The following is a 22,849-nucleotide window of genomic DNA, read 5'->3' on the forward strand; positions in this document are numbered from 1 at the left end:
GTACCGATCCGTTGAAACGTCGTTATATATTCTCACATGAGAAAGACAAAATATCAGTGGACTGACAAAGGATCATGGACGCAGAGTATTCTGACAAAGGATGTCACTATGACATTCGCATGGCGATGACTGAATACCTCCATCGATATAATTCGACTCGACTCGAGACGAGAACAAACGACTAACCTGACTTGTTTCCGCTGGGGGTTCCAGGTATTTTATAAGTTCATTGACCTAACGTGTCTTTTTAGCTAGCGACATCCAGCTTGTGATACTGATCACTCATGTCCATTCCATTCTGGAAGCCCTCCCCTGCCCCTCCTGCAATAGTCAAGAACCAACCTCTACCATGGAGCAATGCCGGTTTGCTGAGTAAATTGTTGATTCATTGGGTGGCTCCCTGCGTGAAAGTAGCTTGGTCAAGAGATGTCACCGTTGATGGTGAGTCTGTTCAAGGCCTTTCCCTGGAGATGAAACGGAGACTGACGATTATTATATGGGAATATGGTTGTATAGATTTATACGACCTAACACCTGACCTACAGACTAAATTGGTAAGTTCACTTGAACCTGTCTACCTCAAAGTAATCTAGATACCTATAAGCTGAAATACCTAACTGATCCATCATTCAGCTCGGCGATGAACTAGAAACCAGCTTTGTGAATCGACTTCCACCTTCACTCCGACCAAAGAAGTATAAACCGCCGAAGAACACCGATAACTATTCCTTGCACGAGTCAACTTCTTCATCAGAGACAACACCTCTACTTAACAATGCGGAAAGGCAACATTGCAACTCGAGATCTATCTGGGAGAATGGCAAGAAGTACGATCAAAGTTTATTCAAAGCTATTTATCTGACCATATGGAAACAGTGGTGGTGGATGATCATCGTGAAACTCACAGCTAGTGAGTGGTCCTCTTCCCCCTAATCCACGAGTTGTCCGGTTTCTAACCGTGATGCCTTCATCTGATATGAAGTTGGCATTCGAATATGTATACCCCAAGTAATGCGAATCCTCATCACTCAAATACTACTCTCTCAGCAATGGCATCAAGCTCTCAAACATGGTGAACCTACCGATCATCTCACTCCACCCAAGTCAGTCGCGTACATGATCAGCATAGGGACGGGGATGTGGGCTTTGTTTATGGTTGCTGCTGTTTTGCTGTATTATAATTATTGGAGAGCGAGGTTGATGGGTAAAATGGTTGGTTCAGCGGTAAGTGTAAACCAACGCGCATCTGTCTCAGTCCATCATACGGAACGATACTGTATGGCGGCTGATATGAGATGTAGCTTACAGCGGTTATATTGCGAAAAGCCAAGTGAGTAATATACATACACTACAATGATGCAAATCGCCATGCATTGAACTATCGACTGATACATTCCTGCGTGTGATGGGGCGGATTAGCCGATTATCAGGTAAATCCAGGATCGAAATGACCAATGGTAGGATAACGACGATGATCTCCGTCGATAGTGGTTTTGTCGTGAGTACATGCAATATTCGTATGACCATCCTGAGAAAACAAATTATTCACATCCAAATGATGACCAGTATTGACATTTGGACTATACAGGAGCACGCTACTCAACAATCTAACGAGATTATCTGTCTTCCCGTCTCCATCTTCGTCTCAATTGGGATACTAGTATGCCAAATTGGCTATTCCGCATTTGTTGGGTTAGCTGTAAGTGTTTCTTTTTGGTAAGTCTTGTGCTGCAAGTCGAGATTTAAAATTAAAGCTAATGGAAGTCATTTGTAGGTATTGTTGCTTACTGGTCCTATAAAAGGTAAGCCTGAATACACGAGTACCAAAATACCGCGATACTGTACGTGCTGACAAACCAAGGTGTTCTTCTTCAACTCAGTTTGGATGTTCGCATACATATCTTCCTTACGGAAATCTCAAAATGCAATTGTCGATCAACGTGTCAAGCTCTTATCTGAGATTCTGAACAATATCCGAGCAGTTAAGCTGTACGCATACGAATCGTGGTTTGGTCAAAAGATCGGTTCGATGAGGAAGAAGGAACTGAACAAATTCCAACAGAATAATCTGGTTAAATCGTTGATGACTTCAATAGTAACTTTCTTACCTACTTTGGCTGCTATCCGTAAGTGACTGATTCAATACATGTCTTCTCTTCAAGATATGCTACTGACCTTATACTGTTTAGTAACATTCATTACGTACGCTTCGGCAGGTCATGAGCTCAACGCAGCAATCATCTTCCCGGCTTTACAATACTTCAGCTTCTTGAGAACTCCATTAGCAATCTTACCTGAAGTACTGACAAATTTGAGTCAAGGATGGGTCGGTATAGGTACGTGATCTGACATATTCTGTTGGAAGTGAAATGACCGAAACTTACCGTGTGTTATGCATCTGAGCAGGTCGAATAGGAGATTTACTTCGAGTGAGTCCCTTGACCCACATTGAAATTAGCTCTATCAGCTGATGAGTCGGACAGGCCGAAGAAATGGAAAGTGACATCGATATCAGTCCAGAACACCAACATGCTATAGATGTGAAAGCTGATTTTCAGTTTGAGAGCGTTTCCCCATCTAATGATCAATCTCAACGAGATCAAGAGAGAAGCCCTTACAAGAAGACATCAGTCATCAACAGGATGCGAACCTTGAGATGTCTTGAAAGAAGAAGGGAGCAAGGTAACGGACCTTTACAAGACGATCAATCACCTCACAGTGGAGACGAGAAGCCTTTTGGTCTCAAAGATATCGATTTGAAAGTACCGAAAGGTGGACATTCTCCTTCCCTCAGCACTGCAGTATATGTTGAGCAATGCTGATGATAGTATACAGGTGCGCTAGTCTGTATCGTAGGTAGAGTCGGCACGGGAAAGACAGCCTTGTTATCTGGCTTGATCAATGAGATGAAACGCACAAGAGGTCATGTCCGTTTTGGAGGTAGTGTGAGCTACGGTAAGTTGACAGTTGTTATTTTTACTCGACCGTCGCATATGTGCCTGACGAACAGCTTGACCACATAGTCCCTCAGCAAGCTTGGGTACAATCGGGAACTATCAGGGAGAACATAACTTTTTCAGCCGAAAAGCAAGACGTCGATCTAGAAAGGGTTAATGTAATCATCGATGCGTGCGCTTTGAGAAGAGATATCGACATGTGGCCTCATGGCGATCTGTGAGCCGGTTGAGCCCTCAGATACTAACAATACTATATCATCGTGAAGGCTGATTATTGTTGTCGATATATCGTGCAGGACTAAAATTGGCGAAAGGGGAATCACTTTGTCAGGTGGACAAAGACAGAGGATCTGCATTGCCAGAGCAGCCTATGAGAAAAGTGATATTGTCTTACTTGATGATCCACTGTCAGCGGTTGATGCTCATGTTGGACACCATATATTGGAGAACTGTTTGTTGAATGGACCAATGAGTGATAGAACTAGAGTTTTGGTTACTCATCATTTCGATGTTTTGCCTAAAGCCGATTTGGTGTTGGTCATGGAGAGGGATGAACAAGGGGATGGACGGATAATTCAACAAGGGACTTTCACAGTGAGTCATATACAAATTTGAGGGTAATGTTATGGTACATGCTGATGGTCGTGGGGTGGCAGGAGCTGATGCATGAAGAAGGGACCTTTAAGACAATGTTTCAGCAATATGGTGGGACCGCCAATATGAACGAGGCATCAAGGAAGACTGAGAGTGTAAGCTCAAGCGAAACCGAGTCAAAGAACGCAACTTCGAAGGACAAGCTTATCAAAGAAGATGAACCGAACAAACTCATCCTAGACGAAGATAAAGCAGAAGGCGTGGTGGCGTCTACTGTCTACTACAATTACTGCAGGTCGATACGTTCCCCGTTCTTGGTGATTATGTGCTTCACTATGCTGGTCCTCGCTCAAGTGGCTTCAGTTCTCAATTCGCTTTTCTTAGGATACTGGTCTGAAGATAAGTTTGAGGGTTTGGGTAAGACCGCTTATGTGTTGATATATGCTGGTGAGTTCCATCAATATCTGCTCCTCCCCCACATGAGCTAATCTTCTGATTGAATGACCAGGGCTGGGTATCGGTATGGCTATCTTCACTGTAAGTCAGATATGTACTTTGTCATCCCGAAAGCTCGTGGGACTGATTGGAGAGGATCTACAGTGGAATGCAACCTTCATGATGAGCTGGGCTGGTATCAGGGCTTCATATAATATGTTTGAGAAGGCTTGGAATGGTGTTATGCGAAGTCCAACTTCATGGCATGATCGTACACCTGTAAGTCACTGAGCGAATCCTGTGTTATACCTAACCAACCTCATTGATTCCAGACTGGAAGAATCATTAATCGGCTGTCCAAAGGTAAGTCATCGACTCTTAGAAATTGACATGGCTCCTGATAGAATCTGACGTACTCGTGTTATATATGCAGATATAGAGATCCTTGACGATACTATCGCCACCAAGTGGTACGACGTGCTCAGGTAGGTCTCGGTCAGATTCAACAGCGAGGATCTATACTGATTTTGCCAAAAGTGCTCTGCTTGCTGCTGTTGGCTCGGTGGCACTTGTGTTATACACTTATCCTTGGGCTGTACTCGTCTTCGTGCCGGTTCTAGCGTACGATGTGAGTTGGGTCCATAACGATACTGTATGAATCGATCCTGATAAGGCCTTCTTTGATTGCGTATTCAGCTTCTCACCATACGATTGTTTCGACAAACTTCAAGGGAATTCAATCGACTTATGTCGTTACTTAGAAGCGATATCTACACAAACCTTGGTGAACAGGTAAGATCCTCAGAAGGCCAAAGGCAAGTAGTGAAGGTGACAATCTTCTGCGTAGCTTATCGGTATTCCAATTATACGAGCGTTCAGACAGCAAGAGCGGTTTGAGAAGAAGTTTGAGGATTCGGTTGATACTCATTTTGTAAGCCATATTCTCACGAGCACCGTGGTAATCATCGTATGCTGACATCGTCATTTTTTGTAGTCTTGTATGATGATGGGGGTACGTCCTCTCAGCTCCGATTGACGACGGGATAGAGTGCGTTAAAGCTGACTCATTATGGGTATAGGGGTTTTCCCAAGGAGCGTAAGTTCTCTCACATTCCCGAATCGTTTGGAGGCTAGCTCACCATTTCATTTGGTGGTGCGTAAACAGTTGGCTGGGGTTACGAATATCTTTGGCGAGCAATTCCCTCATTTTGGTCAGCATCATGCCCATCTCAACGAATGCAATTACGCTTCTTGCTTATGTACGTATTGCTTAGGCTGTAATAATTTCCGGTATCATGTTCAGGGAATCAATCTCTGCGGCAGAATTTGGGGTAGTCCTCAACTACATCATGCTTACAGTATCCAGTGAGTGTACTGTAATGAAGTAATCCCTGGCATTTATGAGTGGTCGCGAACGGTGCGCTAATGATGAAACCAAGTCATCAATGGATTCGTTGGAGATGCCACACTGGTGGAACAACTGATGGTCGGTGTTGTCTTCTTATATCTAATTGGTTGAGACAAATCTCCTCCAGGGAAAGTTGACAATCTATCCTTTTTCTCAATAGAATACAGTAGAAAGAGTACAGCATTACACTGAACTACCTTCCGAGGCATCTCCTACGATACCTTCCGATCCTAGACCTGTCCAAATCTGGCCAGACAAAGGTGCAATTTCATTTAATCAAGTCAAGTTACGCTATCGACCGGAACTTCCGTTGGTATTGAACGACATCACATTTTCTATTCAGCCTGGTGGGAAGGTCGGAGTCATTGGCAGGACAGGTGCAGGGAAAAGTAGTATTGCCCAAGCGCTATTCAGGACGGTTGAGATCTGCGGTGGGAGGATACATATCGATGGTGTCGATCTGAGGACTCTGGGTTTAGACACCGTAAGTGGCACCCAGATTGTCGATACGTTCGGGGTAGATGTTCAGATCTTGAACATTTGTAGTTGAGGCAAAGATTGTCCATAATCCCACAAGATGCTTTTCTCTTTGGAGGTACCGTCAGGTAAGCTTTTTCCACTTGCCTGTCCAACCTAACTTTGGCTTAAGGATAAAGATCGGTCCTCACACATTACATTATAGGGATAATATAGATCCCACTAGCTCGTTCCCCGATGATCGACTGAATGATGCGCTCAATCTCATTCATCGGGACTCTCATTCTTCGTCGACATTACGAGATAAGTTGAGGTTGGACACGATCGTCGCGAATGAAGGGTCGAATTTTAGTGCGGGTGAGAAACAACTACGTGAGTCGTCAGTACTGTACATGTGAGGCTTAAGTCTGATTGTCATCATCGGATAGTGGCACTTCTTCGAGCTCTTGTGAAGGGATCGAAGGTTCTACTGCTGGATGAGGCTACCTCTTCAGTGGATCCAGAGACAGATGCGTTGATTCAACGAATCATCCAAACTGAATTCAAGGATGTAACTGTAAGTCTTCCGACAGCAGCCACAATGTCGTGGAGTACGAAACAGAATGCAGGATACTAATTCGGCTCGTTTGAATTAGTTGATCTCGATCGCGCATCGGCTGCAGACTGTGGCATACTATGACAGGATATTAGTCATGGAGGAGGGGCGTATTGCAGAAGTGAGTGGATCAGCCAGTGCTCGAATGTGCAATACAACTGCGATCCATGTGAGGATGGTTCATCTGACTCGAAGCTTTACGAAGTACGATGAACCTCCCACATTATTCGATAATCCGAATTCCGTTTTCAGAAGTTTGTGCGATAAGAAAGTAAGCCCTTGGCTCTATCAATGACACTTGAGCATGGACCAGCATTGATCTCAACTTGTCATGTAGAATGTAACGAGAGAGGAATTGTCGAGAATCCGAGCTGCAGCCGGCAAATAATGACCTGCGGAAGTCTGTAATTTTGAAGGCAGCGGATCGAAGTCAAAGCGGACTGGAATGGGGTGCTCATATTGTACTGACAAAATCCCTCGTAACGTGTACATAACCTCCTGACATACATGTATATCCACTGCGATATCAAACCAAAGGTTGGCGTAATGTCAAGGGCTGGGCTGATTTTCAGGCTCAGTACAGTGGTTCATAATTCTCTCAGCCTTGCTGCAATTGTACGTCATGATAGAGGCCCCAGCTTGACACTTTTTCTCCTTCAGAACGGAGGTTTTATGAGTGATTGTTTCAGCAACTGGAAAGGACGTCCTCAAAAAGTGCACAAAGGAAAGACCCATCGAAGGAAGTGCTAACTTCGGACAAAGGTTAACTCAGACAGAGACTGCGTCATCTCGTCTTCGGCGGATTTGCCCCTTCTTTCCTGCTTAGCATCAGCTACTAAGCTGTTGATCATTTCGCTCATGTGGTCTTTCATCTGATATTTCTCCAAAACGGTTATCATTTGTCGTCAACCGCTAGATATGATCCCCTTTTGGAAGCCTGCGCCAGCTCCTGCTGCGGCTTTCAAGGGACAGCCGCTACCATACAGAGATGCAGGCTTTTTCACAAGGTTCTTCCTGAATTGGGCTGGACCGTCTATCAGGGTAGCGTGGTCAAGAGGACTTGAGGCAGATGGTGAGTTATGTCGGAGCGTTGAGTTCGGTAATAGTCACCATCTTTAAAAGAAAAGATGAGATTGGATTATATGGTCGTGAATCAGGGTACCAAATTCAGTGCTGGAGAAAGACAATTGAGTGAGTCAAACTCACAACGACCTTCAACCTCAGTACAGTATGGATTGAACAAACTGACTGATATGAACGTTTATTCAGTCGCCTTGATCCGAGCAATGGTCAAGAAGGCAAAGATATTGATATTGAATGAAGCTACCTCTTCGGTCGATTTGGAGACTGACTCGTTGATTCAGAAGATTGTCCAGAATGAATTCTCAGGTGTGACGGTAAGTCAACTTGCCCTTTAAGAACAAAAGTGAGGTTGCTACTGAGGTCTGCTTGTCTAGCTGTTATCGATAGCTCATCGTATTCAGACAGTCATTAATTACGGCAAGATCTTGACCATGGATCGAGGAAGAGTAGTCGATGTGAGTTCGTCAAGAATACTACGATTATCTGCATACAGTATGGGATTTTTGTGCCATAATTGATCAAGAGTATAAAGTTCGATACCCCTTCAAGGTTGTACGATGACCCTCAATCGATCTTTAGAAAATTATGCGATAAATCGGTAAGTGCCAGACACAAATTGAACACTGTTTGAACCTAAAGATCAAAGAAGAAACTGACCATATTCCTTCTGACATGTTATGCTGGTGATACTTCAGAAATTGACAAGACATGATTGTGAGAAGAGATCTTGATGACTTAAAAATGGTGTTAACATCCTAAAAAGCATCAATATTCAGGTTTATAAGTTCTGTAGATGCTCCTTCCTTGTCAGTTATTCAATTTCATAACTACACATACACGATTCATATCCATATTTATTATCTTTATAATTCAACAAGATCTACTCGATCATTTCATTCCATGCCCAGTATATTGTGCAATAGCCAATCATCCCTTGTGACGTATAACCAATATGCACCGGTCCATCAGCCCTTCCCTTCTCTAGTACCTATCGAGATCCGGCGGGCCAAGAGTTCTGATGATGATCCTGCACAGGCTGAGGCACTCGATTCTGGCCTTGCTGCGAGGCGGGAAGGTTGTAGCAGAACATTTCGGAGAGTAATTGATCCAGAGCGGTATTTGGGTATGGCCCAGATTGAGGGGGTTGAGCAGGATTTGCATTTGCGTTCGCATTCGTATTGGAGGGATAAGGTTGAGGTGGGTAATTGGCTTGAGGAAGTTGATGATGTCTTTCTTCCGTTGATGATAGTTGATGATGTAGATGGCCTGCGGAAGATGATGAAGAGGGAGGTTGGGGCGGTTCACTCGATGCCATCCATCTATCTGAACTATTCATATACTGCTGATGACTTGTGGTGGTCGATAAACCAGGAGGGGGTTGTCTCATTGACTCATGGATTGTACTCGGTTGGGTCCCATTGCCATTAGAATCTAACATATATGGAGGTAGGTTCGCTCCGTTTTCCGAATGTTGCTGATCACTCCCATTACCATTACCAAGCAATTCATGCGGGATCTCCTTTTCGAGTGATTTCGTCCAATCTTCTGCTGATCTCACCATCGATCCAATCAGATTACTACATCCGTTCGCAATTGAATCACCGCCGTACTCGTCACTTGAAGCTAATAAACCAATCGATCTCAGAGTCTGCGAGACTTGATTCATCACTATTAACCATGATCTTGCTCTGAAAGCTTTGTGGATCTGATTGTTCGATCTCAGGATTTGAATAGTTCCAGCTTCCATTTCGATGAGTACTTTTGCAGCTTCGTTGGCGATGAGAGTGACATCGTGTAGAGGGAAAATCGAAGAGTATACACCATTATGCAGGTCATTGACCAAATTCTGTCCTAATTCGGCACAAGCCACCAGGCAGGCTTCCGTGTTGACGCCTCTCCTCCTACCCCAATCCCACACAGCCTCGACGGCAGGTTTGGAACCGGCGGTATCGGTGATGAACCGGACGATGTCAGCAGGGGTGAAAGCTCGTTGAATGGCATAATTGACCGACGATGCGACGTTCATGATAGGCGGCATTTCGGGATAAGCATGAGGTGATCCAGATAGGTAATGCGTAGCGATGAGCATTCGAAGTCCAGTCACGTAGACTTTATTGGTCTCGTAACGCCTTCGAATAGATCGATAGGCCAACCACCCAGATTCGACACCCCGGGACTGCTCGGATAATAATCCTATTCAGACAGTGCACTATCAGCTTTGCTCCCCCAGCTTGCGATAAGAAAGATGATTAATCACTTACTCATGAGAGCATCGTGTCTTCTATCGATATCTTCCATCTTTCTTTCATGGTTTTGAAATTCGTTCAATATACCTCCTACAGGATCATAGGCTTGATTACCCGCACTTATTTCCAAAGCACGTTTGATATTTGCGATTGTATCCAATACTTCTTCTAATCTAGCCAACCTGTCTGAGACCGATAATCTACCAACCAGAATCGCCAAATCACCTTTTGCGATTCCATCTTGCCACAAACCTAATTTCTCATTGTGATCGGTGAGATTCCCGGTGATTCTGCGCGCGTGAGAGAGGTTTGTCGGTTTTATAGGATTCAGATCTTCGAAGCTGATGGTAGCTTGATCTGCGACTAGACTGGCCCATAACCACAAATCTGAACAGTCAAATGCGAACATCGGATCAGGCCCTATAGCATTTTCGACAAGGTCGTCAAATTCTAACGTGACCATGAGGTTTTTCGCGGCACCGATCAGTCCTCGGGCGACGCCGAGTTCCTTCAGACTTGTTAATTCGAGAGGAAGAACACCCAATGGGGCATGTACAGCCAACAATTCGAGCGCATGTAGTGCGAGGAACGATTTGGGTAATTGGAGAATGACCCTGTCGCGTAGGTATGCGATAAATGGAGTCAAGGCGTTACGGATATGCTGGATAGTAGCGTCGGGTGGTAAGGTCAGACTGGCAAGGTAGATGACGGTAGCGAGTAATAGGCCACTACTGGCGTCAGGAGTTTGATTGTAGTCTTTGTATACGTCTTCGAAAGACTTGAGGTGGGGATGGAACGTCTTGAGCTGCGTGAAACTGCAGGAAATAGGTCAAGTCAGCCAGAGGGCTACTGACGATGCCAAAATATTCTATCCGATGGTACCACTCACCCAGGCTGCAATCTAGCTCTTGTCTGCTCGTCCAGCAATTCATTCAGATTCACCTCATCTTCATCGACCTTAGGCCTTCTCTTCACTCCGATCTTTCCATAAGCCACTTTCAACATAGCACAAGCTAATTCCGCGGGTCTACCATGTAATTTCATACTTTTCGATTGATCTATACATTCACCTTGATCGAACGTCGGCAAGTCAGGTTGGATCCTTGAAGCTTCATCTAATGATGCAGGTTGTTGGTGATTCGGTAAGGGCGATATCCCGGTCAAAACATCCAAAGCATGATTGACGATACTCTGTCTCCTCGACAAGGGTGTAGAAGAGGTTCCCGCTCGCTTGTTGGCTCCTTTCGTCCCCCTTCTCTTGGGTGGTGTGCCCCCTTCATCTAGTTGCTGCCCATTGGTAGGTTTGACATCGGTATTTGTCGTCTCCTCTCTACCCCTCTTTCGCTGCTTCTTCCCGCTATCATCTACTATGCACGGTAATGCCAAAACCCTACATCTATGACATGATTTATCGGTTGGTAAAGGGTTGGGTCCAGATGGGACGTCGAGATCGGGTAATTCACATCTTGTTTTTCTAACTTTACATACATCGCATGATCTTCGAGCGTGAGTTCTCTTGGCTCGCGCTTCAGTAGGAAGGTTTGAAGTCGTCTGAGTAGGTAGGCCTGACATCTTGGGTGTCTATCAGAAGTCGAAGCGGTCGATCAGGACGCGTAGAGTCGTTGCGGTCTATAATGGTATCCGTGATAGGGGTTTTATCGAAGAGTGCCTCAACCTATCAATAAATGTGGTATGAACGTAGATCGTTGTTGATGCGGAGGATAATTGGATCCGACGGAGCTGTGTTGATGAGTTAATCTGACAACTGGGAACTTTTCGATCAGATGTTGGCATGACTTGAGATGTTTACAGTGATAGGGAATCGAGTTCCGACGGTAGCACAGACAGGGAGAAAGCACAAGCTGACTCAGCGGGATCAAATGACAATCCTAAATGGGATGTGGCATTAAAGAAAGCCATTGGGCCCAAATACACAAGGTCCTGTGTATCAATTCGCATTCACGCTCAATATGCCACTCATTTGACCACAGGAAGTCCCCCATAGTAAATTAGCAAAACCAGATTGAGAACGCGCGACAATCGATGCCTGAGAACGCGCTACTGGAATAAAGATTTAGAGATTATCAATGAAGCAGCTGTTGATTGTGGCAGAACACCACGTTAAGAAATGTGACCAATCGGACACGTGATCGGAAATGAGCTCACGTGACGAAAGAAGCTGTGCCTTCATCGTTATTCAGGGTTGCCTTCAGTTAACCTTATCACCTAGTTGAGGTTGATGTACTGTACTATATTTCTCACCTCATCATCATTTCTGACTTGAACCGTCTGTTACAGCAATAATCTCAAACATCGTCAACAAGATGTCCGAAACCCCACCGTCCAATAACAGTGTCTCGTCCACAGAAGCATCTCGAGCAACTGCAACGATGACTACGCCAACTCATCTCAATCGATCGTCCTACTACCAATCTGGCTCAATCTCCATCGAGTCAGATCATTTCGACCTATCAGACCTCTCGATATCTCCCCCGACCGAATTAGAACTATATGCTGGGTACTACCATGGGGTTCCAACCTGTCCTAAGCTATTAGCCAGGAGTGGTGATGACAATTGGTCACAACCAAGGTCCACACTTGATATCGGATACCCTGAGCCGAAGGTTCTAGCTCCGGTCGATGCCGCTCATCCTATAACAGCCATCTGGGACATACCCCTTGGCGAAGAACTTCTCCAGACGCTCGATAGAATACTTCCCACTGCCAACTCCATTGACGTTTTGAAGGTATGCTACGAATTCGAGGTGGAGTCAGCAAATCCTGTAATCTGGATAGGCGTTACACCGAACACGGCCACATCGACGATAGCGAAGGGAGTAGTCAAGAGCTGTATAGCTTTATTAGAGAAGTATGGGATGCTCGATGTTCAAGTTGAGATCAAGGAATCGACCGTTTCACTCCTTGCCTTGAATCGACTTTACGACCCACTGAACCTACCAGTCGCCACCCAAGAAATAACCCGTCAATTCTCAGCCTCCTTAGGTCTTGCAATCACTACTCGAGCGAAACCCTTTGTCTTTGGAAGCTCTGCTTTTTTCGTCAGGGATCGACTTGATAAAACTGATACAATCATGCTGTTGACCGGACAACATGTGATCAGTGGGACGACGAATATCAATGGGTATAACGCCTATGTGAAATTACCTTCAGACAAAGACGGAATCATCAAGCCAAAATATGTTGAGTCTGAGATCGATAAAGCTCCTCCAACGGATGTAGTGATAATAAACCAGCATATCATCAAGAAAGCTCAAACAGCGTTGCATACGAAGATTCAAAGAAAAAGTTCTGACGTCGAGAAGGGTAAAGTGGCTGTAGATGCTGCTCTTTCGTCTGATCGTGCTATAAGAACTAAACTGGAGTTGGAATTGGCCGAACTGGACCTAAAGGCACTGGAGGCGACAGAGAAAGATTTGTTGGAATCATGGTTCAGCCCAGGCCAGAATGTGATAGGGCAAGTATTCTGCTTCCCTCAGAAAAGGTACAATGTCGGAGATAAAGGCTATACAGAAGATTTCGCCGTCATACGTTTGGACAGTAGACGACTTCCTCGATCGATCCACAACTCACTCGATTTGAGCTCTGAAGCTTCCTACGATTACGCTGCATACGATGATCACGCACCCTTCTTGGCCATACCCGACCCAGGATTCCTCAGAGTTGAAGGCATGTTAAACGAACACGATCTGAGGCAACCACTATCGGTCTTGTGCTATGGTGCAGCCAGCGGTCTCAAGAGGGGTAGATCTTTGTCCGTGATGTCCATGGTCAAACCGTATGGAGAAGACGGTCAAAAAAGGATCGAAGGATATACCCGAACTTGGTCTCGAGAGTGGGGAATCGTAGCTATCAAAAAAGATGGGCCTGCACCATTCAGTGTCCCTGGTGATTCCGGATCAGGAGTGATAGCGAGAGATGGTCGCGCTGGAGGTATACTCACTGGAGGTAGTGGAGCAGGGAATGGTCCGCCAGAGGCAGAAGGCAAGGATGTCACATACGTCACACCTATATATTGGATATTAGAGCGTATGAAGGAATATGGGTTCCGAGATCCTCAACTGCTATGATTGCGATTCTGATTTTGTAAATATCTCTGGAAAAAAAAAAGGAAAAACATATAGCAAATCAACCTGAAACGTAATATAGTTAGAGATTTCTTTGGTGAAGAGGTTGTGCCCGTCTTTCAGGGTCCCCGCTCGACGCGACCTCTCTTTCGGATAAATTGATGTAGGATTAGTATAGTCCGATCACTCTTTCTTTGGGACGCGTCAAAGCTCATCGAAGCGTTTTAAGTGAGTCGGATCAAGCCTTTCGTAATGTCCTAAATTCCGAAAAATGAAAGACGAGATGACGAAGATTATTTGCTGATGTCAACTAATCCTTGGTGGTAGAAACTGTTACTTGAATATAATCACTTGAGCAATATGGTTTTCCGATGTAAATAGCCTAAGCTTCCAATCATGTTACCTGTAGTCTGATGTGTATAGCTTAGATGAGGTTCTGTAAATATGGATGTCCCCTTTGAAAGGTGAGCCCAGTATCGATCAGCATGAACAGACCTCTACTGACACATTTGACCGTCATTTGACTGTCAGTTTCGTCAAACTAGTATATCACCTAGGCAACCCACCTAGATCTGCTTCCGCTGGTATCACACAAACCAAAACTTCCTCGTTATCGCCCTCAAAAATCTTTCAATCATGGCTCAACCACCTTCCCAAACCCCTTCCTCAGGAGAGTGGTAAACATGTCTTCCGACTGTTGTTCCCTCATGAGGGATCGCGGAGGAGGTACGGACTGAAGGAGAGTAAGCTGGCTCTGGAATTGGAAAGTCTATTGGGTCTGAGGGGCCTGTCGAAATGGGATAGGGTATACTGGGATAATGGGGAAAGTGGGACGGGATGTTTAGGCAAGGAAATTGAACTTCTCGTGAGAGATAGGGTGAGCTAGCGGAATGCCTTCTGTTGTTCTAGAGTATGAGTCCCTGACCGTACATTTCTGATCGTGACGGGTTCTAGTCCATGACAGAGCGTAAATCGACCGTATCAATTCGCGAGATCGATATATTACTTGATGAGTTAGCTTCCTCATCTACTTTTTCTCGACTCTCCCAAGATCGAGACCAAACACCCACAAAATCATTCAAATGTCGTCGATCTCCCCAGGAGATCTTGACGGTGCTATATCGAGAATCGAATCTCACCCCATTCGCTTTATCTGTCCTTACACAAATCATCTTAAGGGATTTACGACCTCTCTTGAACCCTCTACCTAAATTATCGGTCAGAAATCCTACTACGATGTTACGTATGAAATCTAATACTGGCCCCGAACAACTTAGTTTGAAAGACGCCCTATGCATTTGGGATAAGAGGCTGTGGGGATTTTACAATGGAGGACTAGGTAATTTGGATAGATGTTCTGATAAGTTGGATAACCTGGAAAATGAACATGATAGAATCGTCATGATAGGGCCAGTCTTGGGTATTAATGTTAAGGTGAGCCAAGGATCGAAGAAAAGCAGAGAATGTATAGCTGATAGAAGGATGATGTGTAGATACCGAAATGTCGAAAAGGTCGTTCGATCCCGGATGCTCTGAGTGAATTTACTGGTACAAGATATGCCCCGCCTGTAGATGAAGTATGGGCAGAAACGAAATACGATGGATATAGGTTAGTTATCTTGGACTTGTGATACCGTTTGGGAGAATAACTGATTGCATTATACGATAGGATGCAAATTCACGTTGATTGCTCGGGTGATGAACCGAGAATCAAAGTTTACAGTAAATCTACCAGGGATAGTACGGACGATAGATCTAATACTCATTCGTAAGTCTTATCACCTCCTATCGACTACTGTACTACTGTATTGACTTACGACATTCCGGATAGAATCATCTTAGCTTCGTTGGACTTACCTATACCATCTCATCTTCCCATCCATCCCTCCTTACTCAAACGGTTATCGATACTTTCTGAAACAGGTGCTCAAAGGGGTAAGGGTATTGCCTCGGTAATACTAGAAGCGGAAGTGGTCCCATTCAATGAAGCCTCAAGAGAAGGCGGTAGAGGTCCCGGTATAGAAGAGTTCTGGTGGCTTGGTAATGCCGGTGTCACAGCGTCGGCCATGCCATTTGTCAAGACACAGTACGTTAGACCTTTTATACCCACCATTGTTAACGAAGTGAGATTGACCAAATTAGTATGTGCAGTGAAATCCCGTTTGGACACAGACAGAATAGACATCTCTGCCTGGTATTCTTCGATATCCTATACCTGGACGGACAAAGTCTTTTGCACAAACGATATGAAGATAGAAGAGCATTATTGGAAACGGTGATCAGACCTATTCAAGGCTTCGTGAGCAGACGTGTCCTGGTACGATGTACCTGGTAATTCAGCTGACGATAAATTACGGTCCGCTTGTAGTCTCAATTGGCCGAAAGGACGAGGATACCGTTAGGTGTGAACAGACAATCGGCTCTTCAGGTATATTCAATCACACCATCATCTCTCTGTCGTGCCCAATCGCTGAGCGTTGGGTCTTCTATTGGCATTTTAGGCATTGGAAGAAGCTTTTCAGCGTAGCAACGAACGTTGTGAAGGTGAGCTAGCTGACTTTTCCCTGGTGGAGAGCCACAGCTGATCAATGTTCATGCATATCAAGAGGGATTGGTGCTCAAAGCTTCTAATTCGACTTACGCGAACATGAAATGGCAATGGGTAAAATTGAAGGTGAGTTTGGGTCTTGAGTAGCTCATTGGAGCATGTGTGGTACAATCGAAGTGCTGAGTATAATTCATGAGCAGAAGGATTACATACCCAACTTAGGAGATTGTATTGATCTAGTCTTGCTGGGCGCAGGGTGGGATATCGATCGAGCGAGAGAGTTAAGGGGTAAGTCGAATTCCAAGTTGATAGGTTCTCATACTTTCCCCTTTCTCTCTTATTCTATCTGTTTCAGAATTTCCTCAGGCTGACATGTTCATAATCTTCATTACCTGGTACAGTCGACACATCAGTATTTACCACTTTCTACCTTGGCGTCCTGACCAACCCTACTCGAATCACTTCCCATAAAGAACTACCACATTTTGAGATCCTATTCAGAGTATCTTACGGCCCTGATCGCCCTCAGTTGGAATACTACAATGAGTGTTTGAGGCATGGTAGATGGGGTAGTAAACCTTTTGATAAGGATGATCCTTTTAAAAGAGTAAGTCGAACCCTTTCTTTCCACCCGCGCATCCATCGATTGAATATATCGAGTGAAGAGTCGTGAGCTGACATAGTGGGGCCGGTCGAGTAGAGATTGATCGGATTATCTTGGACATATACCTTACAAAAAGGGATGATACCTCCTTCGGCCATGTTTGAGAAACCGTTATGTGCCGAAGTTATGGGTGCAGGGTTTCAGAAATGTCCTGGATCGAATGTGAGCGAGATTCGTCTTTGAGATAAACAAACCTGACGAATGCGCTTGACGATAGTACTACGAGCTTCGTTGGCCAAGGTTACAGAAAATATACGAACCTTCAGAAAGGCAATGGATAGATGGTGAGTTTCCCTCTTCACCTTGAAGTAGTGATTCGACTCATTGTGTCTTTCATAATATAAGCACTATCCGCTCAGGACCTCATCAAATCAGCCCATCAAGCCCTAGGATATCACAACCCCTCCACCAACTCACCATACTCGCCACCTTCGGCTGAAGATTCCATACGGGCATTATGGAGATCCCACTCAACGATCAATCTCATCGATATACCTCTATTGGTCTCCCCCAAATCTCCTAAATCACCTAAAAGGGTAAAATCAGAACCCAACCTGAACTTCTTGCTCAGGGATACGAATCCTTCTCCTACAGCTAAAGAGAGCGGAAGGAAGTTGATGGCTGTTTTGAGTGGTCAGGAAGATTTATTAGAAAAAGATGAACCCCTTACACCTCCGTATCCACACCCGCAATCTGTCAATGTCCAAAGTATCGCCATCTCGCCTAGAAATAAGATGCCAGTGGAAATCTCTCGACCTACCACACCGCCAGCCAAAAGCTCTATCATTCTTGGACCACCGCTACCTCTCAGCACACCACGTAGATTACCCCAGAGGAAGGCTATACCGCCCATTTCGCCTGCTAAAAGATTGATATCATCTATCGACTGGTCAAGCATCGACATGAATCATCAGAGTACACCCAAAAAGGCCAAGACGTCGATTTTCGGGAAGGAGCAAGCGATCAAGAAAAGGGAGAAGAATATTGGTGTAAGACCGCTCTCTTTGAGATCGAGGTTGAAGTTGGCTATCAGAAGGGTTGGCGTGAAGTCTTAAGATACATTAGAGACAGAACGTTCATTTTTACCATTATAATGATTCATTCATGACATAGCACAGCATAGCATAACGCATCTTCTGTTTCCCATAAATGTTGTATTCATTCATGCAAAGTAATTGATTGTTCGGCATGTTGGCTGTTGGCAGTACAGTATGCCAAACCTCGGTTGAGACTGCCACTTGTCGTCCAGGTGTTTAGATTCAAACGCTCGGATCCCCTCCACTTTGTTGTTCCACCCAACTTCATTTCTCATTCTCATTGCTACCCTTCTTCCTCCTCTCGGAATGACATAGTCCTCGTACATGATGGAAGACATATGGTCACTGTCAAAATCACTACATGAGATATTATCAGCTCGTAAGTTGATCGTCGACAAGCCTACCCAGTTGAGCTTTTCTAACTTGCAGTACTGTCGCAGCAGAAGGAGGTGAAAGTCTAGCATCTACCGTCGAGGGTTACCTCACCGCTTCCGAATCAAGTAAGACGATTGCAGTATGCGAGATACTCCTAGAACTCCTGAACGAGGGAGATGAGGCATCCCAAACAGATAGGAAGGTCAGCTAGATCTTTTAACCCTCCAGGTCATGAGCAGCTGACGACTTCCTCTGCAGCAAGTGATCCTATCAGATACTTCACTCACTTACTTACCCCTTCTCCTCCCTCTGTCAACCTCTATAACCTCTGCAAAAGAGCTCGTTTGCCTCATAGCTGAATACTCAAAAGCCCGGGAAGTGGTATTGGGTCTGACGGAAGGTATACAGTCGATCGTTGATAGGGCTGAAGGGTATCAGGTATCAGATGATGAAGGTGATTTTGACGATGAGGAGATCGCGGTGGATTGGCCAGGGTTGATAGGGGAGTATGAATTGATCATCAAGTGTCTCAATATTGGTGAGTTCTCTTTCGACTTTGAACGATAGTCGTTCTCGATTGAATGAAGCTGAGCAAAAGGGATGTGAATGATCATTTACTATACTATAGCTATTCCTAGATTACCAAACTCAAGAAGTACACCTACACTTCTCTCCCTCAGCGAGAGCATATCATCATCTCTACCAATCTTATCGCATCAAGCTACGACAAAATCTGCCAGGGTACTATTGAAAGAATTATGTGGATTGGTGAATATTATCTGGGTATGGGTACAGAATACGAGTGATAAAGGTGGTGGTGAACAACGTGTGAGCTTCGTATCTCAAAATGTAGGCAACAGGCGTCAATAGCTCATATGATCTGGATAGGCTATACTATCGTATATGCTATTCGAATCGATCACTCTCCTAGGACATAAAGTCAATGCGAAATTGACTGAAAGATGGTTTTTGAATAATTTTCCTAAATTCCAGAATTTGCCTACGTCTGACGAGTCGCTTGAGGGATGGGAAGCGGGACAAGAAGTCCTGGATTTAGCTTGGGTAGGGTCTTACAGCTGTAAAGTAGGCTTCGTCCGTTAGCTAATCCAAGAGTTATTATATAGTCAACAGGCCAGACACTCGACTTCACTCCATCAGACCTTGTCCACAAAATCATTGACCCCTCCCATCTCACTGTACACTCCTCTTTGGCTTCCCTCAATCTCTTATCTTCCCAACTAGCCACTCAAGATATAACGACCCTTCTTCTTTCTTTGGTCTCGCCAACGTTATTGGACGACAGTATGCCAATCCTCTGTGTTGCGCTGAGCGGGTCGAGCGTAGATGCTGGAGTTTCCTATACCTGGGCCGTCGTACATCATTTGTCAGATAAAAAAGAGGGAACAGTGGAGTATGATAATGCGTCTATGCTTCTTGAGGTAAGCTGTGTTCGCCGTCAAAGGTCTAGTGAGCTCATCATATCTGTTACGTACAGCTGTTAGTACCTTTGACCGCTCAGCATCCCTCTTCTCTCATGCGACTGGCCTTGTTCAAATTGATAGGAGGAATCATAACCCTTCAATCCGCTGTCGTGAACAAGATAGAATTGTTCAAACAGGTCAGTCTCCTCTCATGTGACATCTCTCAAAGTAAGTATCTGTAGTGAGAAAACTGATCATCGGTACTATGGAGATAGCTATTGGAACCTGCCAATCCATTTGATAATATTCGGATCCAATCTCTATCATTGTTGAGAGAGTCAATATCCTCAAAAGAAGTAGGCGAGCCGTTCATCATCCATTCACTGTGTATGCAAATGATAGGAAACAGCTGGTTGACTTGTTTTCGTCATAATCCAGATATTGTCCCCGATACTGGTCGAGATTTTGTTCCCAATCCTATTCGTCTCCCCCTCCGAACAAGACCCAGAAGCCAACCCTTTCACTTACTCACCTTCTGACCTGCTGAACTCACCGTATATACAGTGGTGGACAGAATGTTTGACTTTATTATGGTTCATACTGGATTTCGACAAGGAGGATATAACAGGCGCTTGGAAGAGGTTTGAGGGAGATGATGGGTTAAGAGCATGGACAGAAGGAATTGAGAAGAAGATGACGGAATTGCAGGTCTTCCTGACGGATAACAAGGAGGATGATATGGATGAATTTGGAGGAGCACAATTTGCGGTGATGAGGTTTGAAGATGCTTTGAATAGAGTCAAAGGTAACATTCAGTACCGCTTAGAGAGAGACGGATGAGTCGATTCTGTATATATACCAAGCATAATACGATGTATACCTATGACTATACGCTTGTTGGTGCATGGGAATACGATGGTTGCATAGATCATCATCGACCAATCATAAACAATCAGTCGGAATATAAATAGAAAGAAAGTACCTATAGAGAAAGAAAAGAAAAAGAAAGAGATGGGAATGATAGTGTACTGTAAAATCCCTTTTATGTCATTTATATATTTTAACTTCTTATCAGATCGACCGTCACCGTACCATCACTACGTCCAACTACCTCGAAACTGACTCTCTTCTTCTTTTCTTCGTTTCACTCTACTCTACTTTAAGCGGAGGGTTCACCAGCAGCACCGTTAGGGCAGGCAGAGGCGATGTGACCGGTTTGACCGCATGAGTAACACTGCGCGAAAGACATACGATGTCAGCAGTGATCAACAGAAAGTGAATTCAATTAGAGACTTGAGATATGAATGGTATACTCACAGTTTTACCTTGTTCTTGAGGACATTCTCTTGAGATGTGACCTTCTTGACCACAGTTCTGTATTCAACCAACAAAGCACGATCAGTAAATGGGACTCAATCTGACACTGACAAGTGAGTGAAACACTCAAACTCACGTAGCATTTTTGAGGACCTCTTTGTTGGAAACCACCGCCAAAACCTCTGTTACCTGATGAAGGGCATTCTCTAGAGATGTGTCCTACACCACCGCAAGTCTACGACGAGAATCTCATTTAGTACCATATTCCCACTCGGTTATCTGAGTTTGAGCAGTAAGGGGAAAGTAGACTCACGTAACAGGATTTGGTGTTGTATCCACCACCGTAACCACCGTAACCACCTTGTTGGTATCCACCGGCACCTGATTCGGGGCACATTCGGGCCTATAGTGATGGTACAAAAGTAAGCGATATTATGAAATGGTTATTAAAGGGAAAGAGATCTGAAAGTTGTAGTGATAGTGGCAGAATAAGGAGGTGGGATGAGGAGAGAGAAAGGATGAAATGGATAATTTTACTCACAATGTGTCCTGGTTTACCACATCGGTAACATTCACCACCAGCACCACCGGCATTTCCACCGAAACCACCAGCGGCGGGTCCAGAGGGACAGGCAGAGGAGACGTGTCCTTCTTGTCCACAGGTGTAACAAGCTTTGTTCTTAGGTTGGGGGCACTGTCATACGATATGTTGCAGTCAGTTTACAGTTCAGGATGAAGTCATGTCTAATAGGGAAACTTACGTCTCTGCTCAAGTGACCGGCCTCTACAGAATTACATATACATCAGTAGACACTCCACAACATCTGAGAAAGAGGAAGAAGGAATTCGATATTCACGTCCACAGTTGTAACAGGTTGGGTCTTGAGCTGGACAAGCAGCAGCGACGTGGCCTTCTGTATATGTTTGAGATAATCGTAATTAGCAATAGTTCTTGACTGTACATGAGAAAAAGATAAGTGTGGTTGTGGGTTATGTTAGTGTGTTGTCAGTGGGCAGTGTGTAGTGTATAGTGTGTAGTGTATAGTGTGAAGCATAGCACATTATAGCGGTATTATTATTTTATCAATTGGCCATGTTGTTGAAGTATTCGTGAAGGTTATGGATCTCGTAAGAGGATACAGTTTTTTTGATATAGTGGATGTTCTTATACGAATAGAATAAGAACGGTGTGGATTTGTAAAAAGAAATGTAAGAGTCAGAGAATGTGATAACATCAGCTTACCACAGTAAGAGGTGACAAACCTATACGAGGTGCAAGACCATAGCTATGTACGGAGGAGTATCGTTTTATCATAAAAATGCATTGTTTCGTCTTCGTCATCGATAGACTTTCTTTCTTCATGTAAACGCACTCTCACTCCCCCGCACACAACACGACACAACGCAACAACGCACGCTATCTCGCTCGCTCGCTCACACACTGCCCACGACACCACGACACAGCCCACAACCATCAAAAGAAACACCCACTACGCACGTTGACCACACTTGAAACAGGAAGAAGCTCTAGCGCCGTACATTGTTGAGATGTTGTTGGTTTGTTGGTTGAAGGGTAGTAGGTAGGTTAAGACTGTACTGATAGGTGA

At 44.6% G+C, this 22,849-nt stretch overlaps 7 protein-coding genes across 7 annotated transcripts; 5 read left to right on the plus strand and 2 right to left on the minus strand.

Moving 5' to 3' along the window:
* Window positions 1-284: 284 nt before the first annotated feature.
* On the plus strand, window positions 285-6,854 carry V865_002322 (uncharacterized protein; the record flags this gene model as incomplete). Its single annotated transcript, XM_066226124.1, has 35 exons — window positions 285-441; window positions 517-554; window positions 634-910; window positions 983-1,224; window positions 1,302-1,330; window positions 1,420-1,498; window positions 1,589-1,699; window positions 1,775-1,802; window positions 1,881-2,126; window positions 2,190-2,336; window positions 2,407-2,429; window positions 2,484-2,772; window positions 2,836-2,955; window positions 3,024-3,174; window positions 3,254-3,551; window positions 3,614-3,998; window positions 4,060-4,088; window positions 4,152-4,265; window positions 4,319-4,349; window positions 4,420-4,471; window positions 4,524-4,614; window positions 4,683-4,778; window positions 4,834-4,917; window positions 4,981-4,998; window positions 5,066-5,082; window positions 5,152-5,197; window positions 5,261-5,351; window positions 5,426-5,472; window positions 5,555-5,878; window positions 5,941-5,999; window positions 6,077-6,243; window positions 6,300-6,427; window positions 6,507-6,587; window positions 6,672-6,737; window positions 6,804-6,854. The coding sequence occupies 35 exons, from the start codon at window positions 285-287 to the stop codon at window positions 6,852-6,854; spliced, it is 4,212 nt and encodes a 1,403-aa protein (XP_066082221.1).
* A 739-nt stretch (window positions 6,855-7,593) lies between these two features.
* Window positions 7,594-8,180, plus strand: V865_002323 (uncharacterized protein; the record flags this gene model as incomplete). The annotated part of the gene is made up of 4 exons (XM_066226125.1): window positions 7,594-7,657; window positions 7,736-7,863; window positions 7,924-8,004; window positions 8,082-8,180. The coding sequence occupies 4 exons, from the start codon at window positions 7,594-7,596 to the stop codon at window positions 8,178-8,180; spliced, it is 372 nt and encodes a 123-aa protein (XP_066082222.1).
* Window positions 8,181-8,537: 357 nt separating this feature from the next.
* V865_002324 (uncharacterized protein) lies at window positions 8,538-11,367 on the minus strand (the record flags this gene model as incomplete). Its single annotated transcript, XM_066226126.1, has 3 exons — window positions 8,538-9,742; window positions 9,811-10,610; window positions 10,685-11,367. 3 exons carry the CDS (start codon window positions 11,365-11,367, stop codon window positions 8,538-8,540), a joined length of 2,688 nt encoding a protein of 895 aa, XP_066082223.1.
* A 752-nt stretch (window positions 11,368-12,119) lies between these two features.
* Window positions 12,120-13,883, plus strand: V865_002325 (uncharacterized protein; the record flags this gene model as incomplete). Its single annotated transcript, XM_066226127.1, has 1 exon — window positions 12,120-13,883. One exon carries the CDS (start codon window positions 12,120-12,122, stop codon window positions 13,881-13,883), a length of 1,764 nt encoding a protein of 587 aa, XP_066082224.1.
* A 441-nt stretch (window positions 13,884-14,324) lies between these two features.
* On the plus strand, window positions 14,325-18,147 carry V865_002326 (uncharacterized protein; the record flags this gene model as incomplete). Its single annotated transcript, XM_066226128.1, has 15 exons — window positions 14,325-14,344; window positions 14,412-14,757; window positions 14,835-15,314; window positions 15,374-15,489; window positions 15,550-15,648; window positions 15,712-16,003; window positions 16,057-16,179; window positions 16,249-16,308; window positions 16,382-16,424; window positions 16,487-16,554; window positions 16,629-16,716; window positions 16,830-17,035; window positions 17,129-17,254; window positions 17,310-17,376; window positions 17,438-18,147. 15 exons carry the CDS (start codon window positions 14,325-14,327, stop codon window positions 18,145-18,147), a joined length of 2,844 nt encoding a protein of 947 aa, XP_066082225.1.
* A 309-nt stretch (window positions 18,148-18,456) lies between these two features.
* Window positions 18,457-20,765, plus strand: V865_002327 (uncharacterized protein; the record flags this gene model as incomplete). Its single annotated transcript, XM_066226129.1, has 9 exons — window positions 18,457-18,508; window positions 18,570-18,706; window positions 18,763-19,042; window positions 19,133-19,332; window positions 19,393-19,566; window positions 19,629-19,943; window positions 20,000-20,122; window positions 20,201-20,281; window positions 20,364-20,765. 9 exons carry the CDS (start codon window positions 18,457-18,459, stop codon window positions 20,763-20,765), a joined length of 1,764 nt encoding a protein of 587 aa, XP_066082226.1.
* A 319-nt stretch (window positions 20,766-21,084) lies between these two features.
* On the minus strand, window positions 21,085-22,783 carry V865_002328 (uncharacterized protein; the record flags this gene model as incomplete). The annotated part of the gene is made up of 8 exons (XM_066226130.1): window positions 21,085-21,159; window positions 21,243-21,299; window positions 21,379-21,477; window positions 21,556-21,645; window positions 21,784-21,936; window positions 22,004-22,026; window positions 22,100-22,156; window positions 22,741-22,783. 8 exons carry the CDS (start codon window positions 22,781-22,783, stop codon window positions 21,085-21,087), a joined length of 597 nt encoding a protein of 198 aa, XP_066082227.1.
* Between the last annotated feature and the right edge of the window lie 66 nt (window positions 22,784-22,849).

This window comes from Kwoniella europaea, chromosome 1, assembly GCF_036810445.1.
Source record: "Kwoniella europaea PYCC6329 chromosome 1, complete sequence".
Classification (NCBI taxonomy): domain Eukaryota; kingdom Fungi; phylum Basidiomycota; class Tremellomycetes; order Tremellales; family Cryptococcaceae; genus Kwoniella; species Kwoniella europaea.